This window comes from Haliaeetus albicilla, chromosome 28, assembly GCF_947461875.1.
Source record: "Haliaeetus albicilla chromosome 28, bHalAlb1.1, whole genome shotgun sequence".
NCBI classification, from domain to species: Eukaryota; Metazoa; Chordata; class Aves; order Accipitriformes; family Accipitridae; genus Haliaeetus; species Haliaeetus albicilla.
Window position 1 is genome coordinate 4185914 of NC_091510.1, and position 22085 is coordinate 4207998.

At 42.1% G+C, this 22085-nt stretch overlaps 1 protein-coding gene and 2 long non-coding RNA genes across 3 annotated transcripts; 2 read left to right on the plus strand and 1 right to left on the minus strand.

Moving 5' to 3' along the window:
- Positions 1-890: 890 nt before the first annotated feature.
- Positions 891-2997, minus strand: LOC138682464 (uncharacterized). Its single transcript, XR_011322545.1, has 2 exons — positions 1934-2997; positions 891-1516 (listed from the first exon to the last, which is right to left on the minus strand). It is a non-coding gene; the product is annotated as an uncharacterized lncRNA (long non-coding RNA).
- A 98-nt stretch (positions 2998-3095) lies between these two features.
- NDUFA12 (NADH:ubiquinone oxidoreductase subunit A12) lies at positions 3096-18125 on the plus strand. Its single transcript, XM_069773337.1, has 4 exons — positions 3096-3259; positions 7292-7374; positions 8340-8427; positions 17853-18125. The coding sequence occupies exons 1-4, from the start codon at positions 3171-3173 to the stop codon at positions 18031-18033; spliced, it is 441 nt and encodes a 146-aa protein (XP_069629438.1). The 5' UTR covers positions 3096-3170; the 3' UTR covers positions 18034-18125.
- Positions 3296-7282, plus strand: LOC138682463 (uncharacterized). The gene is made up of 3 exons (XR_011322544.1): positions 3296-4094; positions 4686-5490; positions 5594-7282. It is a non-coding gene; the product is annotated as an uncharacterized lncRNA (long non-coding RNA).
- Positions 18126-22085: the final 3960 nt, after the last annotated feature.

Sequence of the window (22085 nt, forward strand, 5' to 3'; positions counted from 1 at the left end):
TAAAATATATACATTTTTTAGTAACATTACACTTTAGTTCCAGGCTATGAATTTAAAGCAATTGAACCCAAGTGACAAAAGCTTTTTCATTTTGCTTTCAGGAAATAGTATGGATTATAGGACTGGCTAAAAAATCCATTAGTGAAAGCATTAGAGACTGCATTGTTTAGACTAGAGGGAGAGATACTATGGTTAGAGACTGGATTTGAGTATTGTGGGACGCTGAATTGTGGAGACTTGTGTTGTGGATTGGACTTTGCTTCTGGAACTTTGCAATTTTAGAAAGATGGGGCAGGAAGTGATAACGTTTTCAAAATCTACATAGTTCGGTCTTATTTGTTAGTCTCTTTTCTGTTGGATTTCTTAGTTTAATTAACAAAAGGAATTCCAATTAATGTTGCACATATATGTTCCACAGTTGTGAACCATTGCAGAATAAATTTATGTGACTTTCCATACTAAGAATAGGGGGAATGGCAATGGAATAGACAAGCATAATAAAAATAGTTCTAAGGTAGAATGCAAATACTAAATTACTCTGTAGATTGGTTGGGGTTTGCACTTTCTGAGAATATATGAACTTAGGTTTTTCAAGATCAATTGTACCACTAAATAAAGCTCTTTAAAGAAAAACTAAAATATGTAGGATTCAGTGTGACTGTTGTCTGCTATCGAAGTCAAGGGAAGTTGCGTGTCATCCTTTGAGTCATTCAGGAAATTGATTTGTTTATCTTGGAAAAATATGTTCCTGTTTGTTACACTCTGAATCTGTATTAGAAAAGAAGCAACTAACTCATGTGTTCAGACTTGAGAGGGGTTTTTTTAGGCCTGAAGAAGAGTTCTGTCAGTAATTCTGTGCCATTTACTTGGACCACATGAGAAAAACAAGGCAGCATTAAATATGTTTAGCAAGAGTTTTTGAGGCAGTGAGGTTCAGTGTACTAACTTTTGGCGAACAAAAGCAACATCTAACAGAGTCTTACATTTTAAAAACTGGGAATTAAAAATTTCTTATGGGTGCATGAGTTTTATAACATTTCGATGCTGTCTCCCAAAGCTGCCCCAATAAATTCTTAGGAAGATGCTATACTTTCATTTGCACTCCACTGTATTCGACCGTGACATCTGCACCGAGTTCAGGGAGAATTTTGAACACAGTAGTATGTTCTTTTTTCATGCTCAGTGACCAAACACATTAACAAAAACAATTTAAGTAGATTTGATGGGACTTGAGCAGTTACGAGCTAATGAAATTTTCAGTGGAGATCTCACTTGACCCAATTAATGGAGAAAAATAATACAAAGAAAAATCAAAATGTAATTCGAAGATGCTGTAAAATGTTCCTGCTACTAAGAATGTATTTCCACAAAATCTTCTGTAGGATCAAAGTCACATTAAGAAGTTGATCCATTCTTCCAGCTTCGTGTCACAATGCCTTGTCCTCCACAGTGGTCTTCTCAGTCCAAGAACCATGGTTCCACATGGATCAGTGATGTGATCCAGATCATTTTAACCCTTGGGGAAAAAAAAAAAACCAAACCCCAATGTTACTCCACTGCCAGCACAGAAAATACTCATGGAATTATACTCAGTCAATGAAAATGATCCCAGTTAACATGAATCACGAATAGGCTTAGAAATTGCTTCAAGAGTGGAACCTATCCAATGCTTCAAAAGTTGGCTTACCTAATTTAAACTACATTTCTTTCATATTTTACACTCCATCGTCAGTAGTCTACATCAAAATAATGGTTTCTGTGTATGAAGTTACAGACAACAAAATGAGTGAAATCTGACTGTAAATGTTCCTGTTTTTCTGCCTGCTACTATAGTTATCTGAGCGTATTTTAATATATTTAATAAATTTTCTACGAGTTTTGATTGTGAAAATGCAAATAACCTGCCACAAGTGTACTGAAGCCTGAGACTTACCATGAAACATATGCTGTGGTTAGAGGCCAGAGCACTGAATCAGCAGGGCTTGTGTTTTGTGTTTGAACACAAAATCACTTGTGTTCAAATTAAAACATTGTGAATGGGAAATGTAGACCACTAGACTTTGCATTGAAACGGCTATTACATTTCCACACTGTGAACTTGGCTGACAGACCTTTTTCCCCAGTCTCCTTTTCCTTTCAACACCATCTCCTTCATTTTTCACTTCGAGTCCTGCTTTGTGCCTTCCCAAATCCCCCGTTCCGACGGCGTCAGCGCCCAGCAGCTTGGCCTCTCCGTGCTGTCAGACCGCCGGGTTCCACTGATCAGCCAGTGCCGGTTGCAGCGCCGATGATGTGTTTACCGGGTGCTTTTCCAAGTCCTGCTGCTCTGACAAGGCGCTGCGGATCTATTTTTGGCTGGCCGTGAAGGTCAGTGAAGTCGTTTCTGTACCTTGCCAGACCAGCCTTGCAGCGACAGCAGTTGAGAACTCCCGATGTCCACAGCAAGGCCATCAAAAATATTTCTTCCTGCTGGTGCAGAACCAGGAGAAGGCAGTGGGACAAGATGGAGATGGCGGGGCGGAGAGGTGGATAAGAGATACACGTTCCTTAACGGCCTGCCAGAGGTGGGAAAAGCCAGGGAGAGGCAGGTCTGTTAAGCTCTTCTCTGACCGTCAGGACAGTCCGCATGGGGCGAGACGTCACCTCCCTTCTCTCCCCATTTTTGGTGGAGGCGATCCTGGACTTCACGCTACAGGCCTCGGTAACTCTGTTCTCATCACAGATCTTGTGACCTGTGTGAAATAAGCGACAGACAGCAGACATTTATATTAAAAAAAAAGGGGGGGGTGTCCGTATCCTGAAGTCCTTTGTCTCTTGCTGATTTTCACACGCGAGCAGTAGCCGAATGCTCTTTGGGGCAGGGCAGCCCCGGGCTGCCCGCAGGGGTCTACCTCTCCCTCCTTGCTCGTTCTCAGGAGCGGGCCAGGGGAGAGCCTCGGCGGGCCCGCTCCCTGCCGAACGCGGGCCCGGACGGCCCCAGAGGCCGCGGCCCGGGCAGCCACCCGCATCCGCGTCCGGCCCTGCCGGGGAGCGCGGGCAAACGCCGAGCAAATGGCGGACGCCGAGGCGCCGCCGCCTTCCCTCAGGCGCTGGGCGGACGAGGCGGTGCTGCCCCGGGCTGAAGGGCGAAGGGCGGCAGGCGGGGCGGGAGCGGGCGGGACCGCCTCAAGATGGCGGAGTACGTGCAGCTGGTGAAGCGGGCGCTGAAGCACCTCGGCGGTCACGGCGGCGTCCGCGGCGCCCTGTGGCAGCTGCTGAGGTAACGCGGCGCCCGGAGGAAGGCGGCCGGGTGCGTGGGGGTCCCCGGGTGTGTGTGGGGGTCCCCCCGCTCCCGCCTCGCCGGGTCACCTTGGCGGGTCGCGGCCGGCCTGCCCCTCACGAAGCGGGGTCGGCGGGTTCCGCCTCACGGCGGGCGATGGCGGGCCAGACCCGAGGAGGAGGCGGCGGGGTGCGACCCTCCGTGCGCTCCCCCCGCGGGACGGCACGGCTCGCCGCCCTTGAGGCCCGGTCGGCAGCGGGTACCGTGGTCAGAGCGTTCCCCGGGCCGGCTGGGGCGGTGGTTTGCTTTTCGTGGTGGGTTCCCCGGTGCTGAGCTGTCGGTGTCGGCCAGGCAGGTTTTCCCGGCGTCCAGCCTGTGCTTCTGCGGAGGACCACGGCGCTCGGCCTGCCGGCTGTTTGCGCCGGGCCGCTTCAGGTTGGCAGCGGCTCTCTTGAGCTGTCGGGTGCACAAAGCCGCGCTCCCGCTGAAATCCTGCGGTGTGAAGCGGAGAATTAATTCATCTGCCTTCCCGGCTGTAATTCTTGAACCCTTCAAAATGTACGTCTGCCTCCTTGGCAGTCCCCGTTGAGCTGTGCTCGGCTCTGGGTGCCCTCTAGTCCCAGTGGCATTTGCTGCAGAATTAGTTGCAGCCTTTGTGTCCAGTCGTGTCCGTGTACTTTCTTCCCCAAGCACAGAACCTTACGCTCGTCCACTTAAACCTTCTCCTGTCTTTTTTTTCCCCACTCACATCTCATCTCGACCTTACGAAGAGTATTTTGAATTGACAGCGTGCCTGATGCTCCTCCCAAATAGGAGGAGCTGCAGATTTACTAAGGTACACTTTTTCCTTCAGATTCTTGATGAAATGTAGGGTGGAAGTCCAAATGGTACACGATCCACATTCGGCAGCGTCAGTAACCTGTGTTGTCTTTGTAGCTGGTCTTGGAAAAGTAGTAGAACGTTTCTTCAGGGTACGGTGAATGTTGTAGGCCTGATCACATAGCCAAAAAGCTTTTTTTTTAATGAACAGTAGGAAGTCAGGAGTATGGGAGAGGGAGGATCCACAAAGGTAAAGTTCCCTGCCATATATCAAGGGCTGTTATGCTAGAATAAACAAGCCAAGCTTTCTGAGCCTTCATGAAGACTTCCCCCCGCCCCAGTTATCATAATAGCCCTTTTTCTGTTGTTTCTTGTAGTTCAAGTTGATCTGTTTTGAACAATTAAACATAACATTTTACACAGTTTCTGATCAGGCCTCATCAGTATTTTCATGCAGTGGCTTTCGTACTTGCTTTGTTCACTGAAGACAGCTCAGTTCACCTGATACATCCTAGGATCAGCTTGTCTTTCCCCCCCACCCCCACATTACTTAACTGGCAGCTCATTACTGCCTTGTGACATCCAGATGTTTTCCTTGTGATTACAGACACAGTGCTTCAGATCTTAGTCTCCAGGTGCATCACCTCGTGCTATAACCTTCAATACCATTGAATTTCATTCTGGTGGGATCACTACAGCCCTGAAAATAGTACAGAACTTCCTGTACAATAAAGTGACCTTCCTCTGTATGGTAATACCATAATCTGTCAGGCCCCTCTGCTTTTTGGGAGTGGGGTTTCTCGGGTTTTTTTTGGTCAGGAGCCCTGTAAAGTGTTAAACAAGGCTACTAACATCAGCATTCTTTGAGGAACTTCACTAGTGACCTTCAATCAGCTCTGTATTTCTTCTTTCAGCTGAGCATGTTGTCTTCTTCCTGTCAGTCAATGTGTTGCTCCCTTTGCAATTATTTAAATTATTTTCTCATTTGTTTCGTGGCACAATATTGTATGCTTTTCTGAAGTCAGCTTGACTTTTGGGAGGTCTCAGCTTTGTATTTCTACCAGCTGTGGTGACAGGCAGCTTCTGGCTTTTCTGTCTCCACTGTAGAAAGCAGCTCAGATAAAGCTTCCTCTTGCACAAATTTTTAGAGGGAAATTTCAAGGTGTTAAGCAGAATAAGGTAAGACAATATATGATTTCCCTGGCTAGTATTTTACTATTATTATTTTTGGTCATCCACCCAAGTTGTTTTCTCCACTTTGTTTCCCCTCTCAGGCTGTAGCTATTACACTGGCAGTTCTCAAGAAGAAATGGAGCTGGGGAAATAAAGGTGTAGAAGAGTTTGAGTATTAGGTTTCACCAGAGTGCCTCTTCTGAAGCACATCTTGATGAATGTCTTGCCAGGGAGCTTCTGTGAGTCAAAGATCACAGGCTGTGTTGACACCTTTTTACCACGCAGAAAAAGGGAGCAGGCAAGACTGGAGGCAGTGGTCTCTTTTTTTTTTTTTTCTTTCAGAAGACGGGAGTTAGGAGAGAGGTGTGCTAGGCGGAGAATCGCATCTGATCCTCATAACCGTACCAGCCACAAACATAGCTGCTGCCTCCCGTTCACCTTTAAAGCCATTGAATCTTCTGTCCCAGCTCAAGGAATAGACTTGGTGCTTACAGGAAGAGTAATCAAGGTGTATCTTTCTTGCAACAATCGATGTGTTTAAGAAGTAATTACTGGTAACTTGGAAAAATTATTTACCCAAGTCAGGAGTCTCTTTCTCTGCAAGGATTTTATTCTGAATTTCCCTGCTTTTCTCTGTATGTTTCCCACTAAGGTGGCTGGAACAGGTTTTATGCAGTAGAAGTCAAATTACTAAGAGCCTATGTGCCTGGAAACATTCTCCTTACCCAATGCACAGTGAAATTGGCTGGAAAGTGTCCTTTGGAAGCCATGAATACCTCTTAGTGTTTGATATCAGTATTTGGGGCATGAAGTCAGGACAAGGGCATAAGAACCATTACAAGAAAAGGAGGGGAAGAAGGAAGGGAGAGCAGCAGTCAAATGGCTCTTCTTTTTCTGAAGCTGGGAGCTCGGGTTTGGATGGCTGAGCTAGAGATCTTTGTTTCTTTGACAGAGGAGAGCTGTGTCAGAGAATCATTCTGCCTGGGACCACAGAGGTTTAAAATGAGTACTTAGTGGTTTGATTATCACTTTCATGCACCCTGGGAGAAAAGGCAACAAAAAAACTGTATCTGTGGGTTGTAACTCCCAACTACAGAAGCATGCGTGTGCACAATCCCTTCTGTCCCTTCAGACTGAGTTGAGAGTGCGTATAATACTACAAACAACTAAAACCTTTGAGAGTAAACTTTTCCTTATGTAATGCTGCCTGGGATAAATGTCAGTAAAAAGGAAAGCAAAGATGCAGATCTAGGGGGAAAAGAGCACTTAAGTATTTTTAAGGTTTTATCAATAGAATGTAAATCACAGGTTCACTTTAATTATTGAAAAGTACAGTCATGTTAAAATATGTTCTGTATCAAGAGTTGAAACTGGTATATATCTTATCTGGGTCAGTGTAAGTCTCCCAGAGTGGCAGGGTAAATGTTTGCATCTTTCAGGGTTAGACAAAAGCTAGAAAGTTACAGTTGTGATTTAGGGTTTAGCATGCATTTCCTTGGCAAGCAGCCACAATGGCTTAAAATATTACTATTCATCTCCTGGAGGTTAGTGCCCACACAGACGTGTGAGATCTCTTAAGCTGCTTCAGTGCTGACCACTCTCCATGGCAATTCAAGCTGAAATCGTGGTAACAAATAGTTGAGAAGGATGGTAACATCTTCAACTAAGTGAATTAACATGTGTCTCTGGGACTCCCTTCTGCAGTATTTAAGGTTTTGTGGGTGTTAAATGGTGCTATATTGCAGAGTTGCTTTATCTTCCACTATAAAGAGCTTTTAAATAAATAATAGCCCCCAAAAGCCTTTTTGTATGACTTTTATTATCCTGTCAGCAGGGCGCACAGTAAATGCACGCTGACATTAGTTGCAGGAATTGGTGATTATGTTTTGCAATCCTTAAACTTGAATAGTTTTTTTTACAGTTTTACATGTGTGTGTTTAAGAGTTTTCATTACAGATTTTTATCAAGCCATTTGAAACCTCTATCGCAACTTCATTCTAAGATGATGTCAATTGAAACTGTTGTGTTGGGAATTCACAGGGTCAATGATTTGAAGACTGGTACCCTGATAGGAACTGACAAATATGGAAACAAATACTATGAAGACAAAAGAAACTTCTTTGGTATGTGTACTAATGTGAACGCCTCCTGACTGACTGTCCAACTTTGTATAGGTTGTGTAGTTTCTGCTAGTGAAATAGAACTTGTTGCCTGCACGACTTCCTCGTTCTTGACTTGTGTGAGCCTTAGGGAAGGGGCTCATAGAAATGCTTTGATATCTTCTGTCTCTGCTGCTTCCCTCAATTCTGTTTGCAAACATAGTCAATCTGAAATAATAAATAGGGGATAAATATAAGCCAGTCACATGCTCTCCATGTAGGTATACCTATATGATAAAGTGATTGAGAGCTGAATTTGGTCCTTGACCTAAAAGCTGGTAGCATAACAGGTGGGGGAAGAAAGAGAACTGCCTTTTTAACTGCCTCACAGCTGTACTTACTTATATGATCACTTCAGGGCAAAGAAACACAGGTTAGCTTAAACTTCCTATTACCTTAAGTAATTGGATTTTAAATAACATTTGTAGAGTACTTTAAAAGGTAGCACCTAAACCAACGAAGGTGACAGATAAGCAGTTGGTTAGGCCAAGCTCTGCCTACTGTAGGTTAACTTGTAGGGTACCTGGGAAAGCAGGTGCTTGGTAGTCTTATAGGGGTGAAACTTAGTTTAATCTTATGTTACTAATGGCAATGTCCTTTTGGAAAAGACTCCTTCTGATGGGGGAAAAAAATCCCCAAACCTGTTTCTCTGCCTGAAAATTTTCTGAGTTCCTATTTCCCATCACTTTTACGATAGCTAATACTTGCTTCCTTGTGAAGGCGTTAGATTCAGCCATATAAAAATACAGTAACACTGGAAATACAGAAGACTTAGAAAAATAAAAGCTGTACTGCCTTTGAAATAAGTGCCCATAATGGTTGATCCTTTCAGTCAAAATACTTCTTCTTGTGTTTTCATGAATTCTCTCCTTTATTTGAAAAGAATTTTTTTTTTGAGCTAATACAATATTTCTCTTTGTTTATTTAAGGTCGACACAGATGGGTCATCTATACTGATGAAATGAATGGCAAAAATACCTTTTGGGAAGTTGATGGAAGTATGGTGCCCCCCGAATGGTAAATCATTTAGCTTAATAATGTGGACAGATACTAATTGTGTAATTGCCTATATATTTTCTTGTATCACAAAGCAAAAGATTAGAAACAAAACCCAAAAAACCCCCAAAATTTTATGGTAATAAAGTTTTCTTGGACACAACCATCTTATATATGACCAGAAGATTTCAGACTGGTTACTTATAATTTTGAACTGCATTCATAGTGTTATATTGCTCACTGTCCTGACAGTCACACTCATTGCTTCTTGGAATGCAAAAAGCATTTTGCCAGCCAGATTGAGCAGGTCAAGGCAGTCTTCCGATTTTCCTTATTAGTTGTGATTCCATCTTAATGGTTTCACAAAGCTTACAATAGCATTCAGCAGCTGGAGGTAGAAAAAAATATTTTTATTATCCATTCTGGACAAGACCCTAAGGAACGTAAGGCAATGATGAAACAATATTCCTTAATCCACAGCTGTTAACAGCATAATTGTTTCAGTTGATACACATTGATACTCTACAAGATGATGAACAGCAAAGGGCCAGGATGCTCTGTATGTTGACTGTTACTTGACTATAATTTTTCTTAAGGTTTTATTTTCTGTTTGTGCATTTCAGTAAAAATTCTGTACAACCTTGAGTTCCAGAAGGTCTCTGGCCACACAGCTGTTAATACTTTTTTTTTTTTCCTAAATAAGTTGGGGGAAAAATACATACCAAATAAAGTAACAGTATACGCTAGCAAAACCAATCTCTACTTGATTCTTGAAGAATATGAATAGCACTTCAGCCACAAAGTAATGAAAGGTGATATGAGGTAAGAGGTGCTTGGGTAGACTGAGCATTGGTAAACACTGGTTTTTATTGTTCCTGTGATAGATGTTCTGTGCCAAGGCTGAGACTGATGATCTAAACTCCTAAATTGTGGTTCTCATTAGAACACTTGAGAAATGCGTGGGTAGACTGTCTAGGTAGTCAATTTTCTTTCAAATTCTCGCAGCCTTAAAATTATGTTTAATGCAGGTAATGTTTTTTTGTGTCTTCTCCAGTAAGAGCTTAATGGCATTGTTTTTTAGAAGTGACATTACAGTCTCCAAAACTAGCATGTTCATGCCAGCGTGTGGCTGTTCCTTGTTATCTGCGCAATAACTGTTGTTTGGTTCTAGTTTTTATCCTTTCACTGTTAGACTGTGCTGGTTTTCAAGATTTCCCTTATTTTGAGGCATGGTTTTTGTTGGTTTGTTTTTTCTTTACTCATGCTTACGTGTTGTTTATTGTGTCCTTACAAACCTTAATAAAGGGTTTCATCCTGAGTATCAAAGTGATGTTTCTAGGATTAAGTAGCTTGTTTAGATCACATAGTGAGGTAGAAACACTTGTTTTCCTATCAATGTGGAAAAAAAATGGCCTAGAAAAACAGGAAACGTTTTATGATTTTCAAGACTGGTCAGTCCAATGGGGCATGAAAAGGTAAACGGTCCTGTGTTCTAAGGTATTTTTGTCAGGAAACTTAGTTGTGCAGTACTGTTCAGTTTATTGGTTTTGTTTTGGGATTTTTTATTTCTTAAAGCACTAGCCCTCCCTTCTACAGATGGAAAGGTGAGTCAAGTTTGTCATCCTTGGGTCAACTGGGAAGTATATAAAGTACCATTGTAACAGCTGGGTTGTGATCTGAATACTTCTTCTAAACACTGATTTTTGATTCTGGGTTTTAGTTAATTCAGCTCAGTAGAGCGTTTTGTGGGTATGTGGTTCTACCCTCTGCAGGTAGAAGCAGGTTCTACTACATTGTTTATGCTGATGTTACTTTCAGAAAATATTTTGCAACTCTCATGCCTAAAGATGACACTTCTAACAAAATTGATGTTTAAGACCAGGGCTAACTCAGATTTTCCTTTTTTAAACAGTAATGCTAACTAGTTTGTAATGATTTTGTAGTACTCATAAAAATCCTACTGTATGTAGGATTACATTACTGATTATCCTACTGATTACACTGTTTTCTTGGGAAGTAGAACACTAGCAGATGTGCAGGAAAAACACTTTCTTCCTTTTTTTTTTCAGTATAACTCATACTAGAGGTTGTTTTTCTCCTTGTTTCTGGTTGTTGAATACACTGTGCATCTTAAAGTATAATTTTTGTGGTCAGTTGTGTGGCTTCAGGATTGTGGAATATGAATGATTGTTGAAATACAACCAGGTGGACCTCAACATGTGTGATGAATTGGAAGAAGGCATTTTGGTATCTTGAAAAGTTCTGAAAACAACTGTCTGGAAAAAATAAATGAGAATTCATTTAGCTACCCTTTATCCTCTGTCAGATACTGGAGAAAAGGAAAAAGCAGCATTTTTAGGAACTACTTAATATTTTCAGTATTCTGAAAGAGTTGAAGTAATGTCTTTTGACAACGGATGTACTGAAATCACAGACTGAAGGAAATCAAGAGTTGTTTTGACAGAATGTCTACTATACAGGGAATTGAGACTGTTACTTTTTTAAAATCTGTACCAGAATATGTAGGCTTGTGGTTTATTCTGATTTAGTTGTGTTCTTTGTTACTCTGGGGTTTCTTTTCTTATCTTCAAAATCAAGATGTTGGTATCTACTTTGTTGGAGACAAGTTAACTAGTTGTTTTTTTTTTTTTAATTCCCTCAGTACTTGCATTGGGAATTATTAGTATTAATCTTCTTGTAATGCTATACAAGATTTTGGGCACATTTTTTTCCTACACAAAGACGTATTCTACACTGTTAGACAGTTAGAAAAGCCAAAATACTTGTTTTGTCTCCTGCTGTTCCGAGACTGCAGGGACTTAATACTTCCATTTTTGAACACACTGATTGGGTGTGCTCTGTGAACATGTAAACAATAAAAGTTAAATCTGTTTATACCTATGCGTGTATGCACTCAAGTGCTTTCATAGATGTCTCTGTTACAGAATTGTTCCAATTGTTGGGTTGTAGGTTGTGCTCATTTCCATTTTACTGTTAACATTAGAATGCCCAGTATCAGCTTGTGTTCCTCATTCACTGATCTCCCAACCTGAAAATACTACAGTTAGCAAATCACCTCCAGGAGCCCCAGGTGATACTATTTTATACAACTGGCATATGCTGCTTCATGCATGTGCTCACATTCAGGTGTAGTCACAGCTTATATACAGATACACTCATTACAAGCAAAACTTTTTTCTGTTTGCTCAAAAATAATCGAAAACCAAGCAGGAAGATGATATGGATAAATGACTTTCAGGTTTAATATTGTATACTTTTGGCTCTGTAGAAAAGCTTTTTAAAGGTTTTGGGGAAGAAAATGTTAGTGTTAAGATTAAGAGGAACATGTGACTCCTTGGGAATCCCTGAGCAGCTTGTAAGTATTAGTTAGGGTACCAAAAGTATTTTCACAGGCAAAGAAAAGAGTTTTCATAGTAAAACTGGCTATCTTGAATGTGTACTTCTTGATAATAATGTAGTTTGCTCTCTTCCTAGGGCGAGGGCTATAGAGCTTACAGTTCTCTCCATTCACCTTCCCACCTGCCCTGGTAGAAGCAGGCTTGGATCACAGGCAAGCTGAAGCCTAGGCGAAATGTCCTGGGCGTGTTTGTTAGTAAGGAAGTGTGCTTAAAGCAGGGTCAGCTTTTTTCCTCCCCTTAATCAAAGGCTGCACAGAGAAGTGAAATATTAGGGGTGTAAAATATAGATAGATGAATCAAAGAGGTCAGTGCTGCTTTTTTCTTGAATGTTATTACCAGCCTCAGGTTATCTGCACTCCTAAGTTTGGCAACGTAGCAAGTTGCATCGTCTCACTTCATGATCACAAGAGGAAAAGGAGGAGTGAAATCATATGGCTGAGTGCAGAGACAGAGGGCAGGACCCTGCTCTTCTGGCACCTGCAGCCTCTTACTTTATGGTGTGCAGGAGGACAGCACCGGGCAGTGCTGCAGGATGATCTAGGTGTTATGGGGATGGCGGGTTGAAGTCCACATTGTCGTAGTGCTGAGAAAGAAGTGTGCTGTCCTGTGAAGTAGAGAGAATTACTGCCTGCAGTCATGCAAAGTGACTCTTCCTTTCTGTTTATTTACCAGGAAGACTTTTATATAGGGTATAGCGTTTGACTCTGGGTACCATGCTCCTAAAAAAACCCAAATACACACACAGACCAGTGGGAGAAGCCTGGGGAAGAGCGGCAAGGACAATCAGACCTCTGAGGACAGTTGGAAAGAATTAGAGTTGCTTAAAAAGGATTGGAAATTACCATGGATATAATATCGAAGCATTTAATTTCTTGCAGAAGGGAAAGGCGTAGTCTGTCTTCCACAGATAGATGGGTAGAATAAGAAGTAAGTTTAAATTGCAGAAGGAGTGATACAGATTGGACATTGCTATCCTTACCACTAAAAAATTCCACTCATCTTCACTGGTATAACTTGGTTGGGGAAGATGAGCAAGCCAGTATTACAGCAACTCCATAACAACTTAAGCAGGTGTCTGCTGGGAGTGATGTGGATGTAGCTGATACTTGCTTGGGCATAAAGCATATGCAGAGTGTCTAAATCGCTTCCACACTTGTATTTCTTGATTCTATGATCCTCACATCTAAGGGTTTGTGGTTATTTTCACTGAAACGAGGTGAGGGGTGAGGACTGCGTATCTCAGTGTCCTTAATCTGTTTGGGATTAGAGGAGAGAATAGCATTTTTTCCCCAGAAAATTTACTATATCAGTCTTGACTTTCAGGTTATGTTCACATCTCATGCAAAAAGTTGCCTATGTGTCTGCTTATTCCTGCCATGGGTTCCTATTTGCTATTCAGTGATCAGGATACTCCTGCAGCTGGAATTTGGAAGAGCATGAGTTTGTGTTTGGATGATTCTGGAAGGTTCAGCTTGAGCCCACTGAGGGGGAGAAATTTGGAACCCAATTTTCCACTTTCAACAGGGTTATGCTGTGGTGTAAGGCTTCCTTTGGAGAGTATGTAAAGTCCATGCAAGTCAAGGCTTGATATCCTAGATGGTAGGTGTGCTTCGTCTGTACCACATTCAAAGCCTTTTGTGGCTGTCCACACACTGTTCATTTACCCTTTATCTGGTTTAAAGTAATTTGGTTTATGTTTTGGCCAAATGTGTTGCAAAAACAAATTGACAAGTGGTTTATGTATACAAACTAGTTAAAAATAATTTGCTCTTTCAATATGTTATGTCCTGTGGGGAAAAAAGAACTATATTTTGAGAATAGTTTTTTTTCTTTTGCAGGGACACTTTATTTTTCCAGCACTGTCCTATGTATGTGTAATGTCTGGCCTGTACTTTGGTGTTTATTTCCTTATGGTGCAAGTTTGACACTTTGGAAGGAGCTTTGGGAGTGCTAACTTCATACAAAGAAATATTTCAAATTTAACTTAAGTTTAATACATCTCTTTGTTAGTTGATCTGACAGCTGAAGGAGGGAGGAATGTAGCATCTGAGACTTAAAAGTGCCAACATACTAAGAAATTTAAAGAAATGTGGTACTCTCCTGTGAAACTGCTGCTTTTTAAGTCTGCCTCCAAGGAAAACAAAACAAAAAGGTTGAACAGAAAAGGAAGGGGAGGTAAAATTTCTGTCCTTTCTGTAGCTTCACAATAAATTTGTGGGTTTTATATCTAGATTAAATGCTAGTGTGGTGTTTTCAGGTAAATGGGGTGCTGTCTCGTTACTATACAGTGGTATCTTAGAGTAGCTTGCATGAGAAATCAAAGTTACCTCCCATGTGTAAACAAATAAAAACATGTTTCTTGTCCCTTTTTCCTTTTCTTCCCATTCTTCTCTGCCCTTTGACCATAACACACATATTCACTTCTCTTTTGTCTTATTGCAGCATGGTTAACTTGCTTGAAAAAAGTGAATGCTAACCAGTTGGCAAACATCCTGAACTTAGGTAGACAGTGCCTGAACCCTGCAGATGCACATATGGTAGTAGCTACGGAGTTTGTGTAGCATCCGTTCTTGTTTGACAGCTTGCACATCATATAATTGGCTCTGGTCCCTTGTAGCTTCAGTTTGAAATCTCCTTGCTTTTAAATATTTGTCCAAGAGAAAATTCTGTATAGTCTTGAGAGCGTTTGAAGATACTTTGAGGTGTCTTTCCTCTGTTTACCCAAGGAAAAGTCCAGAGGCTTTGCTAGCCTCAGTCAGCTTGGTAGTGACTCTGCTCTGTGATTCAGGAAGCTGCCTCAGCCTCTTCAGAGCTTCTGCTATCCTCCTGATTTTCTTTGCTCTGTGTAAGTTGTCTGCTTCTTTGTAGGTTTTAAGTTATTAATTGCTTTTGAATCCTGTTTATCCATGCATGGATTTATAGGCAGAGTTTGTATAGAAACCTGGCCATCTGCAAGACATCAAATCTCTTTATTCATGCTGTTCAATCTAGTGCATGAAAAGCTTTTCTTTAGCATCTGGGAGTAGAGTCTATGAGACATCGGGGCTTCAAAGGACTCTTTGAGGGAGGTTGTCAAGGGGAAAGTCTTCCCAAAATAACATTTTCAGATTTTACATATTTTTGCCTAAGTGGAGAGTGGGAGCTTTTGTTTGAGAGAACAGACTCTCTGCAAACTGAAATGCTTTTGTAAGTAACGTGTTTGGCTTCTAAGGGGAATCCGTTGTGACCAGGCTTAAGTGCCGAAACTCTTAAACATAAGCATACTTAATAGTGGATGGAGTTCTAAAGAAACTTTTGAAATCTCTTCAGGTATTTCAGTACCTGTGACTGTACCAACATGGCTTGTAGGTGAGCAGTACTGACATGTCTTGTAGGTGAGCAATTTTACTTCTACTTTCCAGTGAGAAAATGGGATTTAAGGATTGGGTTTGCTGATCTGTTTAAATCTGAGCCTGATTTCACATTGATGTTATAGAGGTTCAGAAAATCCTGAAAGCAAATATATTAATTACTCAAAAATACTGTATTTTAAAACACTTCATGGATTTAGTCTTAGAAAAGCTGCAAAATGGTAGTTTAAATGACTGAATAAAACTACTCTTGTAAATAAGTCAATACTGTGATGATTTTTTCTGGTGTTTCAAGGAGCAAGTGTACAACATGAGTACCTTTGTCATGACAAGGGTGCCAGACATCATGCAAGCTTGAAATCTAGTTGACTTTAACTGAGCTTTAATATAGTTCTTGTGCTCCACCTGCTCTAGCCTGTCTTTCAGGGCCTTTGTAACTGCATTTCTGTCTGAGAAGGCAATTTTTTGTTTGTCCTGTTGGTGTGCATGACTCTTGGGGGAGCATGAGGACGGTGAGGCATGGTGACAGGTATATAAATAGGTTTTTGTTTGCAGGATCTCTGTCCAGTATTACCAGAAATGTCACTAGGTGAAGGTCTGTGAATTTAAGTTGCCTCTATACATTATGGTAAGCGGTTTTGAAAAGCTGAGGCTCCTCTGGACTGATGCTATGAAGCATTTTGAAATGCAGTACTTAAGTCAGTATTGGCACTATGTATATGTACATGGACTGTTCTTTTCCCCTTCCTCCCATGCCACAAACTGTGTGTTTCTTTGTTAGCGATGGAGAGCCAGCTTGTTGGGAATGAGCATATGATCCCACCTCTGTCAAGTTAGCTGTTTTACAGTGTTTCTGCCAACTTTGATGCTAGCTGCCATAGGACACCTGATATCCCAGGTGGTGTGAAGCACACTACTACACTGAATTTTTATAATGGGCATGAACTGGGGGAGGGAGTTCATCTAAGGTCAGAGCTTTTTGTAGTGTGGCCAGGGCATTTCAGAGGCTGGTAATACTAGGTTTAACATAGAGCAAGGCCTGATCCTGTATTCTTAGACCACATGGTGATTAGTAGTGCTATGGGCCTGCCTTCTTCCAGACAGAAATCATTACCCAAAATCATCTTCTTTAATAGAAGTAGTGAGAAATGTATACTATAAATGATACCAGATTTACAAAGGAGAGTGGGGGGAGGAAGAGGAGGATCCCCTTCCCATTCATGTTGTATTGGGTCACTTCATCTGAATGTGCGTATAACTTTCAAACTCCTAAGTGGATGACTTTTCCCATAAGAGGCTATGCTTTACCTCTAAACAAGGTTTTTATTCTTACTTTTAAAGGATCTTATGGTTCCATCTGGTTTTGTATTCAAGTTGCCTGGCAATCCGTAGTCCTACAATGTGTGCCTTTCGTTTGGGGTTTTTGTTTGTTTCTTACTTCCAGAAAATGAACATGTGGCTGACATTTTTTTTAAAGTGAGATTTTGTACTATTTTTTTAAAGTGAGATTCTGAAATAAATGTCTAGAAGCTATTTGACTGAAAGGATAATCAACCTTCTGTAGAGCTCTTCAGATTTGGAATATACTTGTCAGTCTATTTCTCACTACTTTTATTGTGGGTTTGTTTTGCTGTATTGATGAAGCATGCCGGATTTGTTGCTAAAGGCTGAAGATGCAATTTTTAGGCTTTCTAATAACAACTGTAATAGAAGACTTCTCATTTTTAGGTCAAGTCTTTGGCAAAAGCTGATTAGCAGAAGCCCTTTAATTCTACCTCAGTAAAAAAATATATAAGCTTGCAAAAAAATTCATAACCTTACTTCTGTCATAACTGTGCATACAGTATGAAGTACATGTAAACTGGCAGATAATTAAAATGTTATTCAGGTTTGAAAGTTGCTTTGGGCACTGAAGGAGAAATGGGATGAAATCAATTCAGTTGATCCCTGCTGTAGTGTTTCAGTAAACTGTTACGGAAAATACTTTGCTTAATCATTAATGTTGTTTGCACAGGGCAGGATTGACATTTAGTTCATAGGTAAAGGATAATCACTATAATCACTTGGTAATTACCCCATTACTGATTGGTATTAATCATTTCATTGTGCAATCAGTAAACATTTACGTGATTGTTTTAGGTGAACCTATATCATTAATCCATATCCCAAGTGGTAGCCTCATGAATGTATTGGAGATGATATTGAAATTGTTGTGCAGCCTAGTCTTCTGGTAATTAAAAAAACAACACACACACACACACACACACACAAACCAACAAAAAAAAAAATCCTAGGCAACAAAACCAAACCTTGTGGTTTTGTCATTTGTAGTGCCTGCCTTGACCTGGCTGGCTGGTTAAGGCCATACAAACATGTAACAATGAAATACTCTCTGTCCAAATATTGAGCATACAACGGAACAGGAAGTTCAAACTCGGATGTGCTTTCAGTTGCTTGGAAGCAGAACTGTTACTTATCAGTTATGTTTGTGTAATTACTTTAAATCAGTATCCTGTAGTCTCATTCAATGTCATACTGGATTAAAATCCACCCCACCACCACCTCTCAAAATAAATACTTGGTGTCTCTTCAGAGGAGAACCCTTGGGAGTCAGGAGGAAGGATTGTTACAGATCATGTAATGTTCCTTAATAACAGTGTGTCTTTTTCCTCTTAAGGCATCGCTGGCTTCACTCAATGACGGATGACCCTCCAACTACTCATCCACCAGTTGCTCGTAAATTTATCTGGGAGAACCATAAATTCAATCTAAGTGGCACTCCTGGACAGTATGTACCTTACTCTACTACTCGCAAGAAGATTCAAGAGTGGATCCCACCTACAACAGCTAGCAAATAACAGCAACAAAAAATGTGACTTGCCTCTGCTTTGGCTTTCAGTATAAATTGTATTTTCACTGGTTTTGTTCAAAATAAAAGCCTCCTATAACAGCTGTAGTTTAGTTTATTGAATTGGTGGGAAAACAAGTGAGAAAACACTGGGAAGAGGTAGAGGACAGAAAATATGACAAGACTTAATCTCATCAAGATACTGGGCTTTCTGTCATCTTGTCAGTGGTTCTTGTCTTCACATAAGCAGCTCTCAAACTCTTTTTAGCATGATAAACATTCTTGTGACAGTCACTTCTCTCATTTGTACCAATCAACAGAGTACAAACATAAATTTGAAATGCAGGATTCTAATCTTTAATGTTATCTTATTATAGTCTTTGCATGGCAGATAATGTACTATTCATGTACTATTTTAGGAAGCCATCTCTTTAATGTTTATAAGACAAATTAGAATAATGAGGCCACTCAAGGATTATAGTTTTTATTCATAAATTCTTTGTGCATGAGTATGCATGCATTGCTGTATTACAGCATGGTATGATACATAATCTAAAACTTGTAAGGCTACAGTAATCAACTGACATCTCGCCCCTAAGGGAACTCGGCCACAAGCAGAAGGTTCCCTGTCACAAAAATCTTTTTTGTTGCTTCTGTGTCACTGAGATTCATTAGAAGATGTTCTCACAAGGGTTTGGGATGGGCTGTTTGCCCTGTTGTGACAAGACTTGAAAGGTCTTTGGAAGTTTGAGAATACACGCTTTTTGGGGAGGTAGAGAAGTAAAATATACCAAAACCTATTCTCAAAAATGTGAAGCTTTCAAGTTCACATCTGAAAGAGAGTTGGTTGGGGCTGTGGCTTTTTTATGTATCTTGCAGCTGGTTGGTGCTTATTGCAGTCTGCTAATACTTTTTAGCAGAGCTGCCCTCTCCACAAGGCTTCCTGTATCTGATGACCTAGTCTGTAGATAACTGACGGTGGTGGGATGCCCACCCAGCCCCTGCCTCACTCCACCACCTCAGCTGGATGGGGGAGAAAATAGACAGCTTGTGGGTTGAGATAAAGATGGGAAGACTGCTTGCCAGTTACCATCATAAGCAAAAGAGACTTGACTTTAATTTATTGCCAATTAAAATAGATTTGCAAGTGAGAAACAAAGGCAAAAAAATGTAAGACACCACGTTCCCCCCACCCTTCTTCAGACCTTCATTCCTGCCTCCTCTGCCTCCCCCCTGCAGCAGTGCTGGGGCATGGGGGTTGTGGTCAGCCCATAATAGCTCCTGCCTGCCGCTCGTTCCTCGTGCATTCCCCCCGCTCCAGCATGGGCTCTCCATGGGCTGCAGTTCCTGTCAGGAAACACCTACCTGCTCTGGCATGGGCTGCTCCTGGGGCCGCCAGGAATCTGCTCCAGCGCCTGCAGCATCTCCTTCACCCTCCTCCTGCTCTCACCTTGGCGTTTGTGTGGCTGCTGCACACTTCTTTTCCCCTCCTCCTCTGCCTGGGCCATGTTTTTGCCCTTTCTTAAATACTCCTTCCCGGAGGTGCCACCATCTTGTCTGAGGGGCTCAGCCTGTGGTGGGTGGAACCGGCTGGAACCGGCTCTGTCTCCTCACAGAGGCCTCTGCAGCTCCCGCTGCCTGCACCTTGACAATTACACCCGATACACTGACTTACAAAAATCATTGCTGAAGACAACTAAGAAGGATTTTGAATATATTATATGCTTGCAATTGCCTGTCAAGAGTTAAAAACCTACTTTGCTCCCTAATAGCCACCCCAGTGGCTGCACTGCTGGCTCTAGGCTGGCTGATTTTCCTTCTCATCCCCACCTGACTGGGTGACTTAGCCCCCAGTTGCTTCCTTATTAAATGAAAGTCCATATTAATTCATTACTTAAAGGTGTGCCTTTTAGCTTTAATTGCTTTAAACTAGTTCTAGTCTCTAAATTAGTAGGAAGTAGCACTTATATCTCCTAACCTATCTAATTAAAAAAGGATAATGTTTAATTTACTTTAAGTCAACAAAAGCACTGAGCACAGCTGAAAAGCAATTTGAGCCATACTGAGCAGCATACGTGGAAAGGACTCTTTCAACATTTTCATCTTGATTATTTGACCTTGAGAACCAAGTTTGCCCCAGCGCTGCTGAAGAAAGAGTTCCATTACTAACGCTGATCTATACATGCCCTATGGGCACACACCTGGGTAGAGCAATTAACTGCGTTAGTATTAGCCTCTACTTCTTTTTAATGCATTTTCTGCCTGTTTCATTCCTCTTCCTTCTTTGCCTTGTGGATTTTTTGGATTGCAGCCGAAATACGTGTCAGGAGGTACAGTTGGGAATGAGCCTCCGCATTCAGGGGACAGACAGGGATGCAGTAACTCTTCCTACACCTCCTGTGCTGAAGAAAGAGGCCTCAGAGCTGGTTTGTCCTTTTGTTGTCAGCTGGAACAGAAATTCTGAGGGAACAAACAGTTTTGAACAGCTTTGTGTGCAGCAATACTCCACAGAAGCAGGAAAATGGGCTCGTCCTGCTGCCTTGCTGGGCTGGAGCAAGCCTAGGACTCAGTAGCTTTGTTTGGAAAATATCATCGGTCCTGCTTCTGGAGAGGACAGAAACCTGTCCATCCTGCTTAAATCAGCAGGAACCACGAATGCTGGATTTTAAATGCAGAATTTCACTGACCTCTCTGGTAACATTGCTTTTCCAAGGTAGATTGCATAAGGCACGTACAGGAAATAAGACATACGCAGAAAAATCAGCAGTCTTCCACAGGGCTCTCTGTAAATGCTTCTGTGATTCAGTCTTTTTATCAGCAACCTCATTCACTCATGGAAGTTCACCTTTGCTGATGACATCTGCCTCAGTGCCCAGGCTCAGTTGCTTTCCAGTCTAAATGACATTTTAAATGCCAGGCTGGCCCAGTGTCACAGCAGATGGTGTCTTCAACCAAGTGCAACTGAAGCACTGACAAGAACATTCCCCTTGCACTAAATGTGAGTTTTAAAAGAGGCAACTTTCTGACATGGGAACTGTCGTCTTAATAAGAGAAGTACCTCTTCCAGGAGCAGCAGAGCGCTGAAACTCACTTTTATTTAAAATGGTGTATTTACCAGTAGCTTTCCACATCCCCACGGGCTACGGCAGCCTGCTGCTGTAGCTGCCTCTGGGCTATCACTGTGCTGACAGCACGCTCGGCTCAGCCCCATGCATTGGTGTGGAGCTCTTCGCTCAATGGGGCACTGCATCCCACCTGGGGCCGTGCCTCTGCCCGATACAGCCGAAACTGGCCATGAGACATGAGGGTGGAGAACGATGGAGGAAGCAGCTTCAGGAGACCATCTCCCCTCGTGAAGATCCCAGTAACAACAGGTCAATACTGGGGTGTGCAACACGGCTCTGCAGCACAGGACCTATGGCAGCCGCGCGGCCGGCCACACGTGCCTGCCATGTGCCACATTCAACCCGCCGGCCGAGCCAGCTAGCATTGCACAGCAGGACACACTGCCCAGTCCCCATCATCGGGGGTGACTCTTTGCCAGCAGAAAGTTTACCAAGACCCTGGTAGTCCAACCGCCCAGGTCTGCACAACAGAGTAACAAGAGTGGGTTCCATCAACAGGATCTGTTTGCAGCACATCACTCACTAAGCCTCCAGATTTTGACCTTAAGACCCCAAAATTGCCCTGGCTGTGCAGGAGCAGGTGGAGGTTGCCTTGCAGACAGAGGACCTGTGCTGTAGGTGAATACAAACAGCACTGTTCAATGCTCTCAAGACTTGATATTGGCTGTGACATTGAAAGCAGCTTATGAATCCACCATAGCTACGTTTGGCAAAATGTGACTTCACCAGATGAGATGGATGGAGAGGAGAGGCAGCACCAGTATCACACTGAAGAGCTTGCAGCAAAGAGTTAACATTTCATAACCCTTTCTAGCTACAGCAAGAGGAGAAATCTTTGACGGGTGAGGATATCCTAGACCATTTAAGAAAGCTAGAAGGAGAGGGGAGGAGGCCTTGTCCTTTCCTGCCCAACCTGTGCTGTACTACTGACTCCTAC